General features: G+C 34.6%; 1 protein-coding gene across 3 annotated transcripts in view; it reads left to right on the top strand.

The window, feature by feature from the left end:
• Positions 1–19,491, top strand: part of LOC105838187 (voltage-dependent calcium channel subunit alpha-2/delta-4) — a 187,842-nt gene extending 168,351 nt beyond the window's left edge. For all 3 annotated transcript variants that reach the window (XM_036292266.1, XM_036292265.1, XM_036292264.1), the window contains one exon: positions 19,041–19,491. In XM_036292266.1, coding sequence (XP_036148159.1) covers positions 19,041–19,329 — 289 coding nt within the window. In that variant the 3' untranslated portion in view covers positions 19,330–19,491. The remainder of the gene's footprint in view (positions 1–19,040) is intronic.
• The last annotated feature ends 4,548 nt before the right edge of the window (positions 19,492–24,039 follow it).

Genomic DNA, 24,039 nt, shown 5'->3' with positions numbered 1-24,039 from the left:
CAGAAAATCTATTGGTAATTTGTTTAATATATATACTGAACAATATAATGCCTCACCTCACTTTTTCTTATCAAAAGCTGAATCAAACCTCAGTGCTCATACTTTATCAAATAAGATCCTCTTTGCTTACACCACTCTAGAATATCTTTATTCTGATATTCTTTTCCTCGTCGCACCTAATCTTGGATTCATCTTCAAATTCCAATGTGCTTCAACACGCTTTACATACTCCTGTAATGTTTTTTTTATTTTATTTTTACTTTTCAGCAAATAAACTATCGTATAATGAGTATAATCATTGAAAAATATCCTAAAGTATTTCTTCCTATTTTATGTGTTAGGATCTATGTAGATCCATACAGATCCGTATGCATAATCTCTAGTGCCCTTCATGCTTTAGATTTTAATGAATCAAACTTAAATCTAGTGACTAAATTCTAGTCTGCTTAACCTTCTGATAGAGACTTCACACACTTCTTTCAATTCTTCTATATTTTTTGATGATAAATTAATATCAACATTCTGTTTCATTAACTCTTCCATTTTTCCAACACTTAAGTTGCCTAATTTTCTATGCTATTTTCTTGCTTGACTCTTTTTATTTTCTGCCATCATAAATCTCGTGCTACGTTCAGACTTTAGTTATATTTGAAACAGACTTTGTTTTTTTCCTTCTAAAACAATTTTATTATTAGATTTTATTATTACCTTATCTTTTGTGAAATTAACTTTATCATCATTTTTTGTAATTTAATTTATCGACAATAGATTTGTACTCAAATTTGGAACGTACAGTACTTCATTTAGCACAAATTTATCATATTCTACTTTTCTAATATATTATGCTTTCATAATTTCTTTAGTCTCAGCAACATTAATTACGATATCTGACTCTTTTATGTCTATTAGCATCTTTTCATTTATTACATTTTATGTGCTTCCTGAGTCTATTATCCAAGTGTTCCTTTATTAAATTTATTAGTAAAAAGGGCTACCTTATTTTTATCTCCATTTTCATCTTGTTTCTTATCTCTGAAATAACAATCCTTTTCTTGATTCCTCTTTTTACATATTCTACATCTGTTTTCTCTTTTTCTTTACAAAATTTAGCAATGTGACTTTCTTTATTGCATTTAAAACATTGTACATATTTATCACCTTGTTGTTTCTTATTTTTACAATACCTGGTAATATGTCCTGCTTTTTTACATTTATTGCATCTTAATGTCATTTTAAAAGCCACATTCTTTCCTTCTCTTCTTTTAGATTTAACCTCTGTTCTTCACCGATTAATCTTGCTGTCAAATTTTCGACAGTCTTTCTTTCAAATTTCTATTGACTACCAACCACTTACAAAATGCATATATTCCTTCGGAAGAGTTGCTAATATTTTTAAAATTAATATCTTGTCATCTATCTGAAAATTAAACTTTTAAGTATACTAATATAAATTATCATATCAGTACCCTTTTCAAAAATAATACTATAAAATTCTTGCATCAACTTACATTTCTGTTACAGATTGTCTCTTTCATAAGTACCACTTATTTTAATCCAGATTTCATTTGATGTATAACAATCCATTATTTGTAAAAGCGGTTTCTTATCTAATGTCGATATAATCTTCTTCGTAATCTCATCTTTCTTCCTCCCTGATTTATTTATATTTTCATTACTACTTTCAATCACTATTTCTAATACTTTATTCGCTCTAAACAAATCTTAATTCGAAATTTTCAAATTTGGAAATTTTTCACTCCGATAAGTTTTTCAATATTAAAATAGTTTTCCACAACTTTCGCCATTCTAAAAGAAAAGAATAAAATAACTCAAAATGTCTTTATTTAAATTTCTTAAATCAATTGTTTAATTAATCTTATATAAATTCTATAATTAATTTTTAATATCTTTTTTAATGACTAACTCACAATCAGTAAGAAAAACATCATTGCTGCAACGTAATTATAATGTTATTCACTAAGTGTAAGTAATATTTACTAACAAGGGAACCTCGCGAATTCAAAAATTCAAATTTTAATGAAACTTGGCATAAATGTAGAGGGGGTAAATAAATGAATTAAAAAATTTTTAGTAACAGTCCAAAAACGGTTTAAAAGGATGAAACCATCATTCAAAGAGTAACATTTTTGCGTTTTCTCGATATATCTCGTAGACTAAACAAAATATAAAAAAAGTCTTTCAATAAAAATACTTTTATCTACATTCTAACTAGAATAATAACTTTTTTTTTTTCAAAATTTTATTAATGTAGTTAGATAGAAATATTTTTGCCATAAAACTTTTGTATAAAATATTTTTTGATATCTCCAATACTTTTTGAGATTATCGAAAAAGGCAAAAATCTGCTCTATACATCAGGAATAGTTTCATCTTTTAGATCGCTTTTGATCGGGATTTGAAAATTCATAAATTTATCTGTTTACCCAATTATATATTTTTTTTGCGAATGGGAAAAATGCATTGTGTATCTCCCATGGTCGGTCCATAGGGGTATGTGGGATCCATTAAAAAACCCACCGTTTGGATGAACATAAACACAAAGGGACAACATACTGTCACCGTAAACAACTAGGACTATTTCGGGGACCTAATTACATGTGTGTTTCATCTAAAGTTATATAAAAAAACATTTTTATTTAATCACGTTAATAAAATTAACAAGAAATAAACTTTTTTTTTATTTCCCATATAAAGAAATTTTTTGGGTGACACATGGAAAAATTTTCAGACGTCGATTCTTGATAGGAGTATGATTTCTATCCCTAAAATGTCCGCGGTGTACTTGCATGCTCGGGAAGGACTTCGAATATATTGCATAATATTCTGGAAAAATTCTTTCCATCTGTCCTTCCATCTTACGATTTATACATAGAGTTTGTCTATAATGTATAAAAAAAACATTTAAATTATTACAAACGCTACTAATAAACATTATAATTATCTAAATAAGAAATTTGTTACTTACGAACATTCTTATATTTCGTAGTGTTTACAATTATGGTATCCTCAAAAAAATAATTACACCACATTTTAGGGATGGAAATCATACTCCTATCAGGAATCGACGGTGTCTGAATTTTCCCAAATTAAAAATTCTTTTATATGGAAAAAACCCCAAAAAATTTATTTTTTGTAAATTTTATTAACGTGATTAAATAAAAATGTTTTTTTAAATATAATTTTAGATGAAACACACATGTAATTAAATCCCCGAAATAGTCCTAGTTCTTTCCGGTGACAGTATGTTGTCCCTTCGTGTTTTGTCCAAGCGGTGGGTTTTTAATGGATCCCATATACCCCCATGGACCGACCATGGGAGATACACAATGCATTTTTCCCATTCGCGAAAAAAACATGTAATTAGATAAACAGATAAATTTTCAAGTTCCGATCAAAAGCGATCTAAAGAATAAAACTATGTATAAAGCAAATTTTTGCCTTTTTCAATAATCTCGAAAAGTATTGAAGATATCAAAAAATGTTTTATACAAAAGTTTTATGGCAAAAATATCTCTATCTAACTATATTAATAAAACTTTGAAAAAAAATTTTTTCAAAAATAAAAAAAACCTTTTTTTTTTATTTTTTTCAAAATTTTATTACTGTAATTAAATAGAAATAGTTTTATTGTAAAATTTTTGTATAAAACATTTTTTTAATTTTATTTAGTTTACGTGATATATCGAGAAAACGCAAAAATGTCTTAATCTTTAAAAGGTGGCCCCTTTAAAGGTTGGCCCGATTAAGGCCCGATTGCGCACATAAGCGATTGGACACAGTAGTATTTCCTGATTGGATACAGTTCCGTTTGGACACGAACTCGATTGGACACAGACCCCATTGGACACGGACTCGATTGGACACAATCCCGATTGCACACTGTCCCGATCGGACACAGTTTCGATTGGACACAGACTTGATTGGACACAGATCCGATTGGACACGGACCCGATTGCACACGGACCCGATTGCGCACCGACCCGTTTGCACACGATCCGTTTGCACACAAACTCGATTGCACACGGACTCGATTGCACACGGACCCGATTGCGCACCGACCCTTTTACACGCGGACCCGATTGCGCACCGACCCGATTGCACACGACCCGTTTGCACACCGATCCGATTGCACACGCACCCGATTGCGCACCAACCCGATTGCACACCACCAGTTTGCACACCGATCCGATTGCACACGGACTCGATTGCACGCGAACCCGATTGCGCACCGACCCGTTTGCACACGGACCCGTTTGCGCACCGACCCGATTGCACACCACCAGTTTGCACACCGATCCGATTGCACACGGACTCGATTGCACACGAACCCGATTGCGCACGGACCCGATTGCACACCAACCCGAATGCGCACCGACCCGATTGCACACGATACGATTCCGCATCGCAGAATAATGCAAAAACAACGTAGATAGCACAGAAAATTTAGCATAAATTTTCATAAAAGTTTTACGAATTTGTTTAAAAAATATTTTTTTTAAATTATATAATCATTTTTCATAAACCATTTAAAAGTAATACAAAAAATATTATTAACAATATAAGAAATATATTTTTAAAATGTACCAAAAAATAATTATGTATATAAACTCGAAATATTTTTATTTTTGAATTATAATACATAAATATTTTTAATATTTTCATAAATATTTATCATAATTTCTTTATACCTGACAAACTCAGACATAAAAATACGTACAAAATATTTATTATAAGTATCTTTCTTATACATATTTTATAGACGCAAATTCATGTGGTGCGAAAATGCTTTGTGTACACACACACACACACACACACACACACATACACGCACTCGCGCGGGGTGTAAGCGGGGCTTCGCCCCCCTCCCGCACCTACCTCGTCCAAGTTGCTAATCCATGTACTATCTACAATGCGGAATCGTATCGTGTCTAATCGGGATTGTGTCCGATCGGGACGGTGTGCAATCGAGACCGTGTCCAATCGAGTCCATGTCCAATCGGAACTGTGTCCAATCGCTTATCCGAGCCAAATGCGCAATCAGGACAATCCCCCTTTTAAACCATTTTTGGGCCGCTATTAAAAATTTCTAAATTCATGTATTTACCCCCTCTACCTGTATGTCAAGTTTCATTAAAATCTGAATTTTCAAGTTCGCAAGGTTCCCTTGTAAGTTTCTAAGTATATTATAAAGAAAATAGCTTTTATTACAAAAGAAATATCGAGACCGATTCGGATCACCTGACAAACTACGCATTCGAGAAATCTTTTATCTGCCCATGTATAGATTTTTTAGAATCTCGAAGTCTTTCTCGACGAGCGCGTGCAAATCTCGAACACGCATAATTGTAACCGGCTGCGTTTTTCACACATTGTCACGAAATGACTCGGGTTCACCCTCTTTGCTTAACAAAAAGCAGTCCTCACCTCAGGTATTTAAATTTTTACGGCCCTTCCATTGGTTTTTCACTGGCAACAATAAGTCAATGGCGTCGATACATGCGACATCCCTTTAGCCAATCAATTATCAAGCAAAAGAGTGAAGAGTGGGATTTGTGTGAAAACAGCGGTCACTACGGAAAATTAGGTATACATTGCGTCAGTCTTTCGACTATTTTTTTAGAGTTCGGATGCGAATACAATATACACTGTAACCAAGTGCGAAGCGCGATCTCTTGTGCAATAGTTTTGAATCTTAGTGCAATTAGCGAAGTGCGATTGAATACAGAGACAATTACTACATCTTTCGGCAATCCCGTATTGGTCAACACTCATCTATGGGAATACGGTGACCACCTGCAGCATTATTCACGGAAAAGATTTCCTACCGTGCTGGGTCAAGGACGTCTACCAGACATGCTTCGCTTTCAACAAAGCAGGGAAGTCCCCCACATTCTAATTGGGTCACTCGTACAGAAATTCACGGATCACGGAATTTATGGCTACCCGCGTCCGTAGATCTTGACTAGCCCGCGTTCTTAGTCGGGTACTCTGAGAATCTCTCGCCTACAGGACTGATCTGTCGGACTAACTATAGCAATAACTTTGCAAGCATCATTGCAATTTTACATATAAAGAGAACTGCTCACCCGCGTTGACAGATCTTAGCTCACCCGCGTACTTAGGCACCTTGAGACCCTCTCGCCTATAGGACTGATCTGCCGGACAATCGAGAATCAGAGAATCTCGCGAGCGTAACGTTTTTTTTAGCGCATCATGCGACTTTAACTCTCAGCGCGTTATCTCTCAAATTATTTTGTACTCAAATCTAGCGTACGGCCGCGACAGTAATTTCTCGAGCAATACCCGGACAGCGCGTCATCGCGTCCAGGTAGAAAATAGAAGATTAACATGCGAGCCAGACCACTAGACTCAGGCTAAAGCAATGGAAATTGCGACGGAATCTTTCTGACGTCCAGCGATTGTTGTTCCTAGATTATTGACAATATTGTACCAAAGACTGCATTTGTTCTTCTCTACAATGATTGTGTCTCGTTTTTTCTTATTCGCACGCCGGAGCCACTTCCTTTTTCGGTCATTACCGCGTTAATAATGTAGTTTTTAACGTTGTATACAACATCATTATGAACAAACTTTGGCTTTAATTTGGAAATTAATGTTAAAATAACATTTGCAATGTTGTTGTAAATAACATTACATTTATATTTTTTAACATTGCAAATATGTTAAAATAACATTTCCAGATAGCCAGTATGATATAATAAAGATATTAGCATCTTGCTACGCATTTATGTCGTCCCTTGTGCCGTTGTTTGCTAGCATTCGATGTCGGAAATAAAATTCTTTGCACGTTTCAAACATTATGCTAGCATTATTTAAGATCAGTGTCGAATGCTAGCAAATAAATGCGTAGCAAGATGCTAACACCTTTATTAGCAACATGAGAACAATTTGTGCTCATACATACATTTGTAGCTATTTGGGATTGTGAAAATGTTGAAATAACATAATTATAATGTAATAAAAAAATTAAATTTACGTTGTTCCTCAGAAAGCACGATTACCTCACTATAGTCGTATTTGGCATTGCTTTAAAAAAACACCCATCCAACTGTGAACCACCGTCGACATTGCTTGACTTCAAAGACTTTACACAACTTAACACTTCGTGATGATCCATCAACACTTGATGCTCATGAATACATATTTGTCATAGATTAATTTAATAGATGTCAGAAAAATGAAACTTCTAATTAGAGAATTTCTTTTTTTTAATGGGCTAGTTCTTAATTACTATATTCTTTTACTTTAAAAAAAATATATATTTATAAATAAATATAAAGGATGAGTTGCAATAAGGCCGTTTTTTGGCACCCCACCAAATACCAAATAACACGAAACTTCGTGATTTTGTTGTTCACGATGGGACTCATTAATCCCCCAAGTGATTTCCTGAAGAAATAAGTGGTTACTGTAAAATGACAATTTAAAAGTTTGCATTTTACATGGGATTTATGCTATTGTTTGGCAGTTTATTTAACCATGTTTTAATGCGTGACTGTTCATCATACTTTTCCAAAAACTGTCTCAGGGTATCATATTTAAGATATAAAATCCACCAACAGATGCACTTATGGGAAGAAGAGTAACCTTTTTTTTTGTTTTGCGAGGTGGGAATGCATTTACGCATACCCCCGCCGCTGATGACTCACGGGCGGGGGTTATGTGGGACTCACGGGCTTGCGGTCGGGGAGGCTAAGCCCTTCCCGACCGCGTGCAATGCCCGTCTTACCCACTAAACCCATCTCGGATGGCCTTTACGGCGCGCTTCGGAGGACCCACCGGGAATCACTGTCCAGCATAACTGCCGGTGCCCCCCCCCCCCCCGCGCCGACGCACCTTTGGCACGCGCGTCTCGTCGGGCGAGCGGGGCGGACGTCTCCGAGACCGGAAAGCCCCGCTCGCCCGACTTGTCTTTTGAGCTTGGACCGGCCATCTATTGGAAGGGGGCGAGAGGAGACTGTCGTTTCCAGTCTCCCCAGGCCGCCACTGCTCCCCCCCCTCCACGGTCAAGTGTGGAAAGGAGGGACACGGGGGGACCGATCCCAGCTAGCCAGGCCTGTTAAAATCACATATCGTGAAAGCTTTACAGCAAGGATTGTTTCAATTTTGACAACAATTTTATGACAAGTAATTGTCTGTTGCTTTGTTTTCTAAAAGTTTTGAGCAAATTTACGGCAAAAGTTTTCATCACACGATGCTGCAAATAACAGAGAAAGACTTGTACATAAATATTACGTATAGAAATTACAAGATTTGTTCCGACACAATAAAATGCAAAATTTAAGCAAATAACAGAGCAAACCTTGCTACACGACATGACAATAAATTTATGGCAGAAACAGGAAATCTTGTTAAGCACAGAATAACGGCAAATTAGTAGCAAGAACAAAATAAAACTTGCCGAGCATACTTTCGCAACAAAATTGCGACAAGGTGTGTCCGTAAACAGCTTAGTTTTTGTTGGCAAGGCTTGTCGCAAATAGTATGACGCACATTTTATGTAAATAATAGGGTTGCATTATCGGGTTTTAAATTTTATTTCTGACTTTACTATCTATCTCGAGATGGCGCATTTCTCGTGAAAAAGATTTACCTACTGGATTAATAAAAGGGGCTCGTCGAGAACAGAGAACCAAGTACGATTGCACCATTCACATTTAACATTGGACTAATCAGTCTAATATTTCAGTCTAATAATCATTTTTGTTGATCTAAATTTCGAAAATATTTGTCCTGTTCTTGCCACAAATTTGCTATCATATTGTGCATAACAAGGTTTGCCTTGTTTTTGCCACAAATTTGCTATCATGCTATGTTCAGCAAGGTTTGCTCTATTCTTGCCACAAATTTGCTATCATATTGTGTACAGCAAGGTTTGCCTTGTTCTTGCTGCAAATTTGTTGTTATGCTTTACTAGTAAATTTTACCCTGTTATTTGCATAAAATATGCGTCATACTATTTACAACAAGCCTTGCCAGCAAAAGCTAAGCTTAATGCGGACACACCTTGTCGTAATTTTGTTGCAAAGGTTTGCTCGAGTTTGCGGCAAACTTCGCGCAAAGTTTGCGTCATTTTGCTAGCTGGGATGTTATTGTCTCCCCGAATTATCACTCGCGCTGGGGGGAGTCGAGGGCCGGGGCGGGCGTCGCCCCGAGCAGCCTCGACCCCCCCAGCGGCGCGCGGCACACTGTGTGGAAGGGTGGGGCTCCGGACCCAGTGGTCAGGTCAGCCCCCCCCCTCCCGGCGGGCGGTTAGTGTCCGTTTCATAGTCCAGGGGGGGAGGGAGGGCCGTGTCCATCGGCCCCTCTTTCTTGTTCTCCCCCCGGACCGTACGCCCCGTTCGCGCGCGCCGACTTCGTCTAACTCGAGGCCGGCGCGCCCGCCGCTCCTCCTCCCCGTCAGCGTCCGGAGGACGCCCCCGGTTGCCCTCCGCGGTCCACCGGAGGTTCGAGCGCGGCCATCTTGACGGCGGCCGGGGGCGGGGGCATCAACTCCCGGTCGCGGTCCCCGCCGCCCGCCGAGTCTGGCGGACGACCGCGACGCCGGCGGCAAGGGAGTGGTGCGTCCCTTGCCCCGGTTTCTCCCAAATCCGGAAGGGGGGATCTGCGAGGACCCCCCTCTCCCCTCTTCACCCTCTCGGCCTCCTCCTTCCGCGACATTACAGTCTTGCAGAAGGAGAAGGCCGCTTCCCACGTGGACTCGTCTCTCAGCATCGCCCGTGCCAACGTGCCGAGGGACAAGTCCTCGCCGGGCCTTAACTTTGCCCTCAGGACACCGCGCTCCCTCTCCCACGCCGGGCACGTGGCCAGCGTGTGGAGCGCGGTGTCCGTCTCCTCCTCGCTTTCGCAGTGGTGGCAGCAAGCCTCCTTCCGGATTCGGCACAGGAAATCACCGAAGCAACCATGCCCGGTGAACATCTGTGCCATCCGGAAAAACACCCTGCCCCAACCCCGGTCTAGCCAATCCGCCAGCACCGGGGCCAGGGCCCCGACGCGCGACGGTCCACTGGCCGGCGCACCTCGGATCCTCGAGGCGCGCGCGTCACTCCTCGACTAGCGACCACCGGGCCTGGAGCCTCAGCAGACGACGGGCGCCGTCCGTCACGACACCGCCCGCCTCCCGGATCTGTCGCGTCCGCTCGTATACCCGGGCCTGAGCCCTCGCGACTAGATCCAGGGGGGGCATGCCCGACAAGGCCGTCGCCGCCGCATGGGTGGTCGTACGGTACGCCCTCGCAGCCCTGATATCCATGTGCCGCTGCACGGAGTGCAGCAGCGACACACTTCTTCAATTTTTTTTGGCCATCAGGGCACCGACCCAGATTGGCGCACCGTACAGTGCCATCGCTTGCACTATCCCCCCATATAGGCAGCGCACTCCCGCCCCGAGACCCCCGATGTTGGGGAGCAGGCGACTCCACCGCCCTCTCCAATCGCAGAGCCAGTCGGCGGAAGTGCTCGCCGAAGTTCCAGGAGCCGTCCAGGACCAGGCCCAGGTACTTCACAAAGGACCCGATCCGGACGGGGGTGTCGCCAACGAGGACCCAGGGCCTCTCCGTCGGCGGGGGACCACCTCTGACGGAAGCTCGGTGAAAATACAGGGCCTCCGTCTTTCGCCGCGCCACTTCGAGGCCCAAACCCTCGATGGCGCGCACGACCCGCTGAGGAAGAAGAGTAACCTAACCTAACCTAACGCTTCAAAGTGAGCAGTAGCGCAGTACTCGTGTGCCGCAGCTACACATAAAGATACTTATCTTACCAAAACTATTCAGACGATTCTTCCAATGGATTTTTGGTGTAATATATTTCTTTTTCTTACGATCTGATTATTTTTCACTTGATTTTCACCTGATTTCATTACTTTTTTATAACTTGATCAGTTATTTTGAATGACATCTCTAACAAGATATAAGATGATAAATTAAATAAGAAAAGGATAGGGAACAAGGTCAAATGATATGTTATTTTAAAATGTCAGGTAAAAAATTATCTAAAAAAAATCACCTGAATATTTTTAGTAAAGTAACCGGTACGAATATATGAAACCCTGGTAACTCTCTATTTTGCTGTTCTTATTATATCTGGTATTGGACAACACAAGTGGTTACTGTGTATTCTAATGCATATATATGTAGAAAAAATAATTTTTTCTCAAAAGAGTTATTCCATTTTGAATCGCTCCTCTTACGGAAAAAACACTTTAATTTCGAAAGTTTACACTCAAAATTGAGTGTTAATACTCGATTTTGGGAGTTTACTCCCAAATTTAGGTGTATACGCTCAAATCTTAAGTATTTACACTAAAGATTGAGTGTTTATACTCGAACATTGAGTGTGTACATCCAATGATTAAGTGTTCATACCAAAGTTTGAATTTAAATACTAAATATTTGAAAGTATACTGTCAACATTTGGATATGACACTCAATAAATGAGTGTATACTTCCAACATAAAGTGTGAACACTGAAACGTTGAGGATGTACACTCAACATCTATCGGTTGAAGGTATGCACTTAATATTGAGTGTGCACTCTCAAACATTGGATTAAAAATATTAAATAAAAACAAAAGCAAGAAAAGCAAGTTCAACCGAGATTAAAATTAATCTGCATTGGTAGTAATGGACATAAAACGAATATCTAAAATAAACATTCAACTGTAAAGTGTTCAGCTGGCTTTAAGTATTAATTTGAGTATTACTTTCAACTTGGATGTTTGCCATCTAATTGAGTGTTAATTTCAGTGTTATTTTTAAATTTAGGATTAACATTGAAATTAACACTCAATTAGATGGCGAACATTCAAGTTGAAAGTAATAACACTCTAATTAAAAGTAAATTAAAGAGCGAACACTCAAGTTGAGTGTTTATACTGAATTGAGTGTTTACCCCTTGTCCCAAATTATACTCAACTTGAGTATTTTTAAGTGTTATTTTTAGTGTTTTTTCCGTAAGGGTCTCAGCGGAACCCAGAGGCACGAACGTTGACATGGCGGTTGTTGCCTATTTTCTTTTTTTGTTTTTGTTTTGTTTTTCAAGAGCGCAAAGGACAGTTTTAGTTCTCAATGCGTTTTTGTTTTGGGCTTACGCATAGTCATCCTAACGAGTCAAAAATAACTGATCAAGTTATAAAAATGTAATAAAATTAGATGAAAATTAAATAAAAAATAATCAGATCATAAGAAAAAGAAATATATTACACCAAAAATTAATTGGAAGAATCATCTGAATATTTTTGGTAAGGTAAACATCTTTATGTCTGGCTGCGGCACCGTGCTACTGCTCACTTTGAAGCGTTAGGTTAGATTACCTTCTTCTCATAGATGCATTTGTTGCCTTCCCATAGATGCAGTGATGGATTTTATATCTTAAATATGATACCCTGAGACAGTTTTTAGGAAAGTATGGTAAATAATCACGCCTTAGAACATGGTTAAATAAACTGCCAAACACGTCAACAATAGCTTAAATTCCATATAAAATGCAAACTGTCATTTTACTGTAACCACTTGTTTCTTTAGGAAACCACTTAGGGGATTAATGAGTCCTATTATGAACAATAAAATCATGAAGTTTTGTGTTATTTGGTAAGGCGCCAAAAAACAGCCTTATTGCAACCATCCTTTACAGTTTTTTTATTAATTTTTACGTATGCAAAATAACATGTGGAATTACTTATAAAAACATGTTTTTGCTCTGTTCTTCTGATAAAGATAAAACTATAAATTATAAAATATATTAATTCTAAATTATAATTATAAAATATTAATAGAAAGTATTAGTAATATGTGATTATTTTTTTGAAAATTTCTACAAAAAATAGAGGAGAAGGTGGTAATATAGTTTTTAATTTACCCATTTATGTTTTATTTAATAACTTCGTTAATAATTAATCAATGTTTTAAGTTGAAATTTTACAATTATATTCATCAAAGTGTTGCTTATTAGATTTTCAATTCAAAGTTATAAAATATTTATTATATAGTATGTTACGTCCAGCCTTATGGGATTTAACTCTATTTATTTGATAAGAAGGATATTTCAGGGAGAACAGGTAGAGTAAGAAAGGATGTAACAAAACGTAGAATTCCCGTAGGCACACAAATTAAGAGAAAGTAGGTGCCTCGGGTTGAACACTTTTTGTGACTAAAAAATGTGGGTCAGCGTAAGCTCGTTATAACCCGTTTTCAAATCGTGCGTCCGTCGGTCCAAGTTTTGTCAACGAATTGAATCGCTTTAACTCGGGATCGGATCAAGTGCTATCCTTGTTTGGGATATTTCAGGGAGAGGAAAGGTCGTAAAAACTTAAATAAATGATGAAGAGTTTTACGTAAAATTAACAAAAATATTTATTCTAATAACAAAATAAAAAATAAAAAAAATTTTTTTAATACAAATAAGCATTGAAGTCGTGATTTGATAATTTTGTAATAACGGTGGTATAATCAAATTTAAAACGCATAGTAAGTATGTATATAGTTGTACAAATATTATATAAGTATGTGGTGGGCGGAGAAAGGGAAACAAAAAGATTTTTGTTTTTAATTCTATAGTTATAACGGTAAATACGGAGCAAAGAAATAGTCGAAGGGTTTACTAAATCGTTACATGGGAAAAACAGAGGTGCTTGAAATTGTAAGAGGATAAGGAATAGCGCAGGAGAGAGTGAGGGTGGAACATCTTTGGGTTTTGGGGAACTGATCGAAGAATAAATTGGAGAGACAGGAGGAGTAAGAACATCTCGAGGATCACGCAGGGGTTCCTCAAGATTATGAGATAGTGTAAGGATATCTTGAGGATTGCACGGGGTTTTTCAAGATTGTGAGATGTTATAAGGATATCATGAGGATCGCGCTGGGGTTCCTCAAAATTTTGAGATGTCGGTGGAGGTATTTTTAAAGAATCCAAGTATTCAGAGTAGACAGCGTCGAGTAGTGCGCGAGGTTGCCGATTAAACTCTAAGAGGGAATTATTTATAAATAATAGGAGCGTGTCTTAAAGAAGGGAGTAAATATAATCGTAGAACTTACTCATAGGAGCGGCTCTTAAAAACTTAAAACGGAAAGGAGTACATGAGTAACGTAAAAACAAAAGAAAGAAATTGTGATTGTGGGACTTACTCATTACTAATTCTCAAATAAATCTGTCGGAATCGAAGAGATTTCTTGACCGGATGGAATGGTACTAAAGTTTATTCGCGCACTAATTCTACATGATTATTTCTTATACTAACTAACTGGGTAACTAACCGCTTGCTAACTGCTGGGTAACTAACTGTTGCTATTCGAGATTTGGTATTATATATACAGAGTTACAGAGAGTGAGTCACAGTAATAAACGAACACGGCAGGCTGAGTAAAACGGACACAATAATAAACGGACACAATGCAAAACGGACACAGACCAAATGCGCACAGACCAAACGGACAGTGATGAACGGATACATTGCAAAACGGACACAGACCAAATGCACACAGACCAAACGGACACAGTAACAAACGGATACAGTGCGAAACGGACACAGACCAAATGCGCACAGTGCGAAACGAACATAGTAACAAATGCGCACGGACCAAATGCGCACGGACCAAATACACACAGACCAAATACACACGGACCAAATGCGCACAGTACGAAACGGACACAATAACAAATGCGCACGGACCAAATGCGCACAGTGCGAAACGGACAGTCGCAAACCCATGTAGTGCAGAGAATGCTTTGCACACACACACACACACACACACACACGCGCGCGCGCGCATGGGGGGTGCAAGGGGGGGCTTCGCCCACTTCCCACACCCACCCCGTCGGTAGAGGTGCCCTGAGAAGTCGCAATCTATGTGTTCGCATTTGATCTGTGCGCATTTGGTCTGTGCACATTTGTTACTGTGTCCGTTTCGCACTGTGCGCATTTGTTGCTGTGTCCGTTTGGTCTGTGCGCATTTGGTCTGTGTGCATTTGGTCTGTGCGCATTTGATCTGTGTCCGCTTCGCACTGTGTACGTTTGTTACTGTGTCCGTTTGTTACTGTGTCCGTTTGTTACTGTGTCCGTTTCACTCAGCCTACTGTGTCCGTTTATTACTGTCCGCATCTGGGACGCTCTTCTTACAAAAGGAAGATCCAGTTGTCGGTAGTTGAATTATTCTAATTGGTAGGACTCTTTTTCAGGATTATGTGGTGAGTGAATTCTAAGATTTCTTATTGGAGAAAAAGTTTTTTCTTTTTGATTAATTATACGTTGAGTCGAAAGTTCCTCTATTTCTTCTCACATTTTTTTAATTTTCTCAAAAGGATTTGACCTATCGCGTAGGTTATCTTCTCTTTGGATTTAAAAGATAAATAATTCTTTATCGTGCTAGACGTGCTACGATATGGTTTGTAGTTGGAGGAAACGGTTATTTATTTTTTGCTAATGTTTAGATTCTTTATTGTTCATTTTTTGTGAGGAAACGTGAAACCTTGCTTCGAACCCGAGTTTGTTTTTGTATTTCTACCTTCAGAACTTATTGTTTGTTGACTCGATATTCAAAAGGAGTTGAAATTATCAACTTGGTCGTTTCGTCCATCCATGTTTGTCGTCACGTTTTTAACAGACTAATCCTAGACGCATAAAAAATTATCGGAGACCTTTAAAATGGAATTTCTTTTGTAATCTTATTTGTTTCTCTGACGAAAGGAAATCGTGAAGTCTGCCGAACGTAACAATTATTTATAAAAATGTAACGATACTGTATAATGGGCCGAAAAGGAATAGGGAGGGTAATATGGCCATCACAAAAATAAATGTAAAAAAAATTGGTTTTGTTTAAAAAGGTCACAGTATTTTGTTAGAAACATATATATTTATATAAAATAAGTTGTATCGAAACAAGTAATTTTGATTCAGATTTAATGGAAGTTAAATAAAAATAACCTTAAATATGAAAAACCTTATTCATATAAGGGATTTAAAATAATTAACAGCCTTAAAGTAAGCCTTTAATCGATTTATCAAGGAATTTTGTTGATATGGAGATCTCGAAAAAGTAACCATATTACTAGCACTTAGATGGCCATATTGACAACATCCTATATCATTGTTTAATTTTGTATAACTCAAAATATATACAGCCGAATAAAGAGTTAAATAATAAGAAAGTACTCAAGTGTGCATACATTTGGGTGATAATGCGGTTAAGTTTAAAAAAAGAGGAAGTTTGTGTAATTAAATGTTAATATGTACTTTAAAAAAATTTCGAACTTAAAAGTAAAAATGCCTTATAACAAATATTGACTGTTGTGTTTTGTCAAATTAGCATCATTATATAACAGTAGGCTACTAAACAAATGATATCATAAATAATTACTAGAATTCGTCAGCTAATAACGGAGATAATATGGGTGGTCATATTACCCGCATTGGCCATATTATCATCTTTTCCTCTAATATTTATAATAAAACAATAAAAAATTCTATAAATTTTTATTTTCAGTAGATATTTTTAGATATTTATAGAATTTTTTCTGCCAAGGTGTTATTTATAACATTAAATTAATAACAAAGTTATTAATTTAATGTTATAAATAATTATGTAAACGTTGCAACGTATTAATTATGTAAACGTTGCAACACAAAACACATGACAAACACATGATTAGTAGGCGATATTCAACAGACAAACCAGATTCCTAGATTGAAGACAAAGAACCAAAATCATATTTAAAAAAAAAACTGTAAAAAACGTAATTATTTCGATCGATATATGCTATACACATAAGTATAAATATGTACAAGCAAAACATAAAAATTGAATAATTTATATGATAACATAATTCATATTATAAACATATGAAAAATAAATATTTTAATTTATATGTCTGTAAAATTATTTAGAAAAATTTAGATATTATTAAATATTTTGAAAATATTTATAAAATTATATTATAACGTTTAATAGCATTTAAAATATATGTTTCTCGTGTTTTTACAATATTTTTATAACATTAAGACAGTAATATTATTAAGTAATATTTTTAAAACGTTTATCAAACGTTATGTCATAACGTTTAATAACATTTAAATAACATCTAATAAATGTTTTTAAAATATTTTAATAATATTATTAATAATATAAGATAGCAATATTATTAAGTAACGTTTTTTAAATATTTATAAATCATTAAGTTATAATGTTTAGAAAATTAACTTAAATTAATATTTCAAAAACGTTGATCAAAGTTTCTTGTTTACTGGGAATAAAATAATTTTTTTTAATCGCAATTAATTTTGCTATTACTCGCATTATACTGTCTTTATTTTTCCTTTCTGTTTTTAATTTTAAACAATATTTCCACCTTTTTACTTTCATAATTTATTTTATGTATATCTCGCACTATTGTTTTAAAATTTTTCATATCTTTCACACTTCTTTATATTCTATTATATCTTTTCTCTTTTGCTACAATTTACGATTTGCAATAAATTACGTTACGCGCTTAAACAAAACTCTAAATTACAAAGTTATTATTCGTTGTTTTACAGAATTCAAATTTAACACGCGCTTCACAATTTTAATTTTATAAATTCAATTTTATGAATTACGCTTTCTCTTATAAATTATTTAATTTTTTTTTTCTTTTAAACTTAAATTTTTATTCAATATTTTAAACGCCTGTTTCCGTAGCAACAGTAACAACACCAACATTTAAATTGTAAATTATTGTCATAACAACTCTCTAATATTTAAAATCTTTATCTCTTTTCTTTTTACACTAATCTTTTTCTTTTAAATAAGTAAATTTTATGAATTAATTCTTTAATTAATTCTCATTGGCCAAAACGTCTGGTTCATAACCTGATGATTTATCAGAATTTAAATTATGACAATAAATAAGTTTATTAATTAATCACACCTTAAATATTGTAAACATTTTAAACTTATCTGACATCAATTGAATAAATTTAAGAGGGGAAACTTGTGTAAATGGCCTGTTTTTTAGGAATTTTTGGGGGGAAAATAGATGGAATGATTTGAAATTTTATGTTTTTTATTGACATTATTAACTATAACATATAATTTTTTTTTTGTAAATATCTATAAATAAGCTATCAATGGCGGCTCAAAGATGGCACCTTGAAAATGCGCTGGAACAAATAGAGGCCGCAAATCTGATCTGAAACAGAAAATTCAAAAGTTTTTTTTTATTTAAGTAAAAACGCATAGCACAAATCTCCAATATTATTAAAACTTGCAAAATTGCAAGAACGACAATGTTTTAAAAAATTTTTAACTTTTTTTAAATAAATAATTGCTCATAAGTTTTTTAACATTAAAAATTAAAAATTGAATAGGTTTGTGCAGTGGCCAATAAGTTGAAGAATATTCTCTCAAAGTTTCATCAAAATCGGTCGAATAGTTTTTGAGCATTTTGTTCCGGCGCGAAAAATTTAGCGTTTTGAAAAAAAAAACGCGTTTAAAGTTTTAGTAAAAAATCGCCAAAAAATCGTCTTTTATTTAAACTTACAGTAGTTTTTTTATTAATCTGCCATAGAGAAAATCTTCCTTTTTTTCTTCTGTTTCTTCTTTCCTCTTTCTTCTTCCAAGCGTCCGAGGCACACTCGTATACCTGCGCGCTCCGGCCGACGCAACTGTTTCACTTTAGTCGGAAATAATACAAAAGAAGTCTGTAATTGCTTCCAAAGTTCTTCTATCATATTTGAGGGATAATTTGTAATTTTCTATCAATTTATGTAAAAAGAGGCTCAAAAATTTCGATCTACACGAGTTTCCCCCCTTAAAATCATTCAGACATCATGGAATGATACGCTCGGATAGCAAGGCCTTACATCCACACACGACATACAAAATAAAAGTGAAGTAAAAGCAATGAGCAACAAAAGATGTAACAGTAATAAACTATTGCTAAGCAACCAGATACACCTTAATTTATTCTGATTAGCTAGTTGAAATTATTTACTTATTAACAATAATAAATACATTTCTCTTTTTTCACAGACCGTTTAGCGTCCAAAAGATCCGTCACACCAATTTGATACTACTGGTAGTCGACACACTGTGCCCATGCGGCAGCAAACAGCTCAGCATTGAACCTATCGAAGCGCTGACCGAGCCCGGAGCATGCACAGCACGGAGGGAACGTCTGTATCGGCGAAGACCACCGAAATGTATTAATTACCATCCCGAGGAGATGGAGATCAAATTTTGCGGTGGCGCCGGTCGTCTCTTCAGCTACTCGTTGAGTCTTACATTACTCCTATTCGTCGTTACAGTGCGGCTTGCGTGACTCTGTCGAGATTAATTAATCGCATGCGTATCGCGGCGAGCGTGCGCGCACAAAACACATAATACACATACACACGTGTTTACAAATTACCTTTTTAAAATGGATTTAGCATTGTCGTTTTTATGGAACAGTCATAAAGAAGAAAAAATAAGGAAAAGAAAAGCAGGAATGAGGAGGGAAGTATACTAAGATTATGAATTAACACTACTTGACACAAGAGTGGTGAAATATATATACATACGTATATATTGTGTGTGTGTGTGTGTGTATTCTACAGACTTCAAATAAATAGACTGCTAACTTAGGCCAAATACATGGATCTAAAAAGTATGTACAAAATTCTCGCACATGCGTAAAGCAATGAGGTATGGAGTACAGCCTGTGCATGTATTATATGCGTGTGCTAATACACATGTATTGGTATACTCGTCTATTCACAATATCATCATGTGATTACGCTGTAATACATAATACTTAGAGACAACTTTTGAGCACGTATATAAGGGAATTAGCAGTTTAGTATTTGAAATCTGTGTACTCTCAGTAAATGCATATGTAACTGTTATATAACATATACTTAAACATAATAGTTTTACATTATAAATCAAGCTTAACTAATTTTTTATTTATTTCAATTCAAGTATTTATGTATTTAAATTAAATATATAACTTTTTTTACTGTATGTTGCATGACAGTTATATACCTGAGTATCTGTCTGTGTATATGTATGTATATGCGTGTGTGTGTGTGTGTGTGTGTGTGTGTGTGTGTGTGTGTGTGTGTGTGTGTGTGTGCGTGCGTGCGTGTGTGTGTGTGTGTGGTGTTTTTAATTTAAGTATATACTGTTATTTTTTTAATAATATAAAAATGTTTCGTATAAAAAATGTTTAAAAAGCTTGTGTACAATAATTGAATTTTTAAATTTCTTTTAAATATATTTAACATAACATTATAGTTTTTTTATTTAAATACAGTAATAAACATCTATTTTATTTATATCTATTTTTTTCTAAAAAGTTATAATTTAGAACTTCTAGTTATATCAAAAATTAAAATGTTTTTAAAAAATTTTGAATACTTAAGAAAGTATATATAAAATATATATTTCTATTTAAAAAATAATTGAAAATATATACTTAAAAAATCAAACACATACATGCATATGCACATGCGCGCGCACACGCACGCACGCACACACACACACACACACACACTCACTCACACGCACGCACGCACACACACACACACACACACACACACACACCTATCTATGTTACAATATCCAATTATACAATAAATTCTGTTATACAAGAAAATCTTAAATATTTATGTGTGCGTCACATGTATGTCGAAATTTATCCTCGATGCTGGACTAAAGCAATAAGTGTCCCGTATAATGCATGATGCTCATAAGAGAGAACAAGAGAAGATACTTGTTAATACTGATAATTTATTGATAAGTAGAAGAAGTGAGACAAATAATTTTGCTGTCGCAACAAAGTCATAACTTCTATCACATTCTTTTAATTAAAAAGCAGTTAAAGCTTGTTGTAATCAATTATTTAATATGACAATAAGATTGATTTTACTGGAGGATCTTTATCTAATGAGTAAATTTGATTAAAAACATAATAATAAATTCACTACTAGTCAAATATATACGACAAAATCTTTCTCTAGCAAATATATATGTTATTATAATATAAAAACATGTGGATAACTATCTAGATTTCCATCTCATCTTTTCAACTGGGTATATATTATTAAATTATATTAGACCAATTTTAGATTTAAAACTTTTGCTGCTATTGACGTTGCTTCCAATAGAAAGAGTTTCCGTATACATGTCGCGTCCCGGTACAACATTGCGACGACTTTTCGCAAACGTTGTAGTTTGCATCATTTGATCAATGATGATCAATGATGGTAAAACTGATCAATTAAAACATTGGACAAACCGTCTCGCCCCCTCCTGCCTATAAAGATGGTCACAATCTAAGAGAGCTCAGTATCGCTGTACCAGGACGCGGCATGTATCCAGAACCCTTTTTTATTTAAAGTATATTAGATCAATGTTCATCTCGCAATGGTACACAGAGGAAATTTACTTTCAGAAAAAAATTTTCTCTTATGATAATGGTAAAACAATATAAACATTGCATTTTACTATAATTTTGTATACTATTTTTTAAGTCAAATTTGCCAAGTTTTAGTCAAATTTAATGTAATTTTAATCAAATTTATTATTTTAATAAAACAAGTTATCTTCTAACGAGAAAACCTGGAATCTTCAGAAAATTTTTTTTATTCTTGAAAATTATCAATAGAATTCAATTATAAAACTCAAAGAAAATTTTTGGAAATTTTATTTTTAAATTTAAATTTTATCTTTTTCTACCAAAATTATTTTAAAAAATGTTTAATACTACAAATTTTGCAATAAAGATGATATTTATGTATACTATATTTTTATATGACTTGCGAATTTATTAAAAAATCAATCACAATAAAATATAGTTATTAATTTTTGAAATAAAAACTCACAAGTTACAAGAGAATGTATTTACGTGAATGTGTATGCCATAATTATTGCTAATTGATTTTTAATTATCAAGAAAAAAAATAAAGAAACAATTTTATCAAAAAATAAAATAAAATATAAATTCAAAAGTTTCCCCAAAATTTTCGTCAGTATCAATAAAATTTTATAAATAAATACAAGATTTCTAAGAATAATAAATAAATTTTTGAAAATTTTAGGTTTTTCCAACTCTTTTTCGATAAAGTAAACACCATAATGATTTTAAGAGAAATATTTTAAGAGAAAATTTCTCTTTCTGAAGTTTCGCTATAATAACAAAATGTATTTGTTGGACTACTTTGTTTCAATAGTGAAATAATATGTTTTTATGATCAAATTTACCCTATAAAGTCTTTTTAAAACAAGTTTTATTATATTAATGAACTGTATTAGTAACAGCAACAAAGTGTGATGACTTTTACATTGAATACACAACGATTTTGCTACGACAATAAAATTCTTTTTTCGTCTTGCATACATAGTTGCAAGATTAATACAGATCAATACAAACAATCCAATTATTAATCGGATTGAACAGTCTACAATAAATAAAAGGTTGTTTTACAATTAAGACAACCTTAGATAAATCAATGGAAGAATAATACTAATTTTTTCTCGCATTCTCTCGATCATTTTAATGACGGATTTATATTTCCGATCCGAAATAATAATCCAGGATTGTATATGCCTAAACTCAAATCAAACAGTCTACGATCAAACGAAAACAATGATTCAAGATATGAAAACGTGACAAAGCTAACAACGTTAAGTACCATTGTAGGCGTTTTATTTTGAAACTTGCGAATACAATATCTTCAATGCGAAGAAACCTGCATTGTCACTAGAATCGCTCCTTTATTAAAAATCACTTTGCAAGGACTGTTGCCCGTCAAAGATTCCAGGCAGAGTGATATTAAAAAACGCCTATACAGCCAAACATTCCAGCAATGTTGCTGTAATATTGCTGAAATGCTAAATATTGTATTCTGTATTAAAGGGTAGCATAATGACGTCTGATAGACCAAGATAGATAGACGTCACTACGTTATCTTTTGATAACGCTAATTGAGGTTTCACATTTTGATAAAAAAAGAACCTTTGCTACGCAAAAACGGAAAGTATTCATATACATTTGCGTAGCATCTATGCGAATTTAAACTTTTGCAATGGGCACGAACGCATCTTTCATCTCCGCGATTCCAGTGCTAATGCAAATTGCGAGCAATCTCGCTTATCCATTGAGACACTGTCAATTTCTCTGACATACAAGAGTTATTCAAAAAACGGTCTTCCTCTCTTTTCAGATTTGTCAAATTCGAATTTATTGTCCCTTTAAATATGTATAAACACAACGAAGATGATATTCACGATTGTTTGGCAATAAATTAGAATTTCTTGTGTATACGTAATCTGACACGTACGAGCGAGAAATTTCTGTTCGCTAACGAAGAAATATACGCAAATGTCCCTTTCCGATTTCAATAAACTTTCGATATGTTGTAAAGGTAAAAATAAGAGTTAGTATTATTTTAAATTTTCTCATGCATGTAATAAAAGAATGAGATAATTCTTATTGAAAAAAAAACTTTATATTTTCAAAGAAATATGGTAAAAAATGTGAAGAAATATTTTGAGTAAAAGCCTTATGATTTTAAAAATATTTTGCGACAGTGTATTCAAATTTTTCGAAAATGTTACATTTTTAATGTATTCCTCACACTCACTATTATTGTAGAGAATTTTTTACATTTTTACAAAATTACAGCTTCCAACAAATACAAGCTCCTTTAAAAAATATAATTACTATGTGAAAATTTTTCTTAAAATTTTTTATATAATTTAATAAAATTTCTATATAAATTTATAACCTTTCAGAAAATTTCTCAGATTTTTTATATGACTTTAAATACTTTTCAAATATTCTGAGAAAATCTATATATCTTTTCTAGAATTCAGTTATAGAATTCAATTATATATATACATAATCAAGATATATATAATAATTCTGAAATATTCTGTTGTAAGATTTCTCATTTTATAATTTTTCGAAGAAATGTGTAAAATCTGTAATAATTAAAAATATTTTTTTAAAAATTTTCTTCGTAAATTAAAAAAATATTCTTTTAAA

Source organism: Monomorium pharaonis, chromosome 9, assembly GCF_013373865.1.
Source record: "Monomorium pharaonis isolate MP-MQ-018 chromosome 9, ASM1337386v2, whole genome shotgun sequence".
In the NCBI taxonomy this organism is placed as follows: Eukaryota; Metazoa; Arthropoda; class Insecta; order Hymenoptera; family Formicidae; genus Monomorium; species Monomorium pharaonis.
This window is presented reverse-complemented; position numbering and strand designations above follow the sequence as displayed.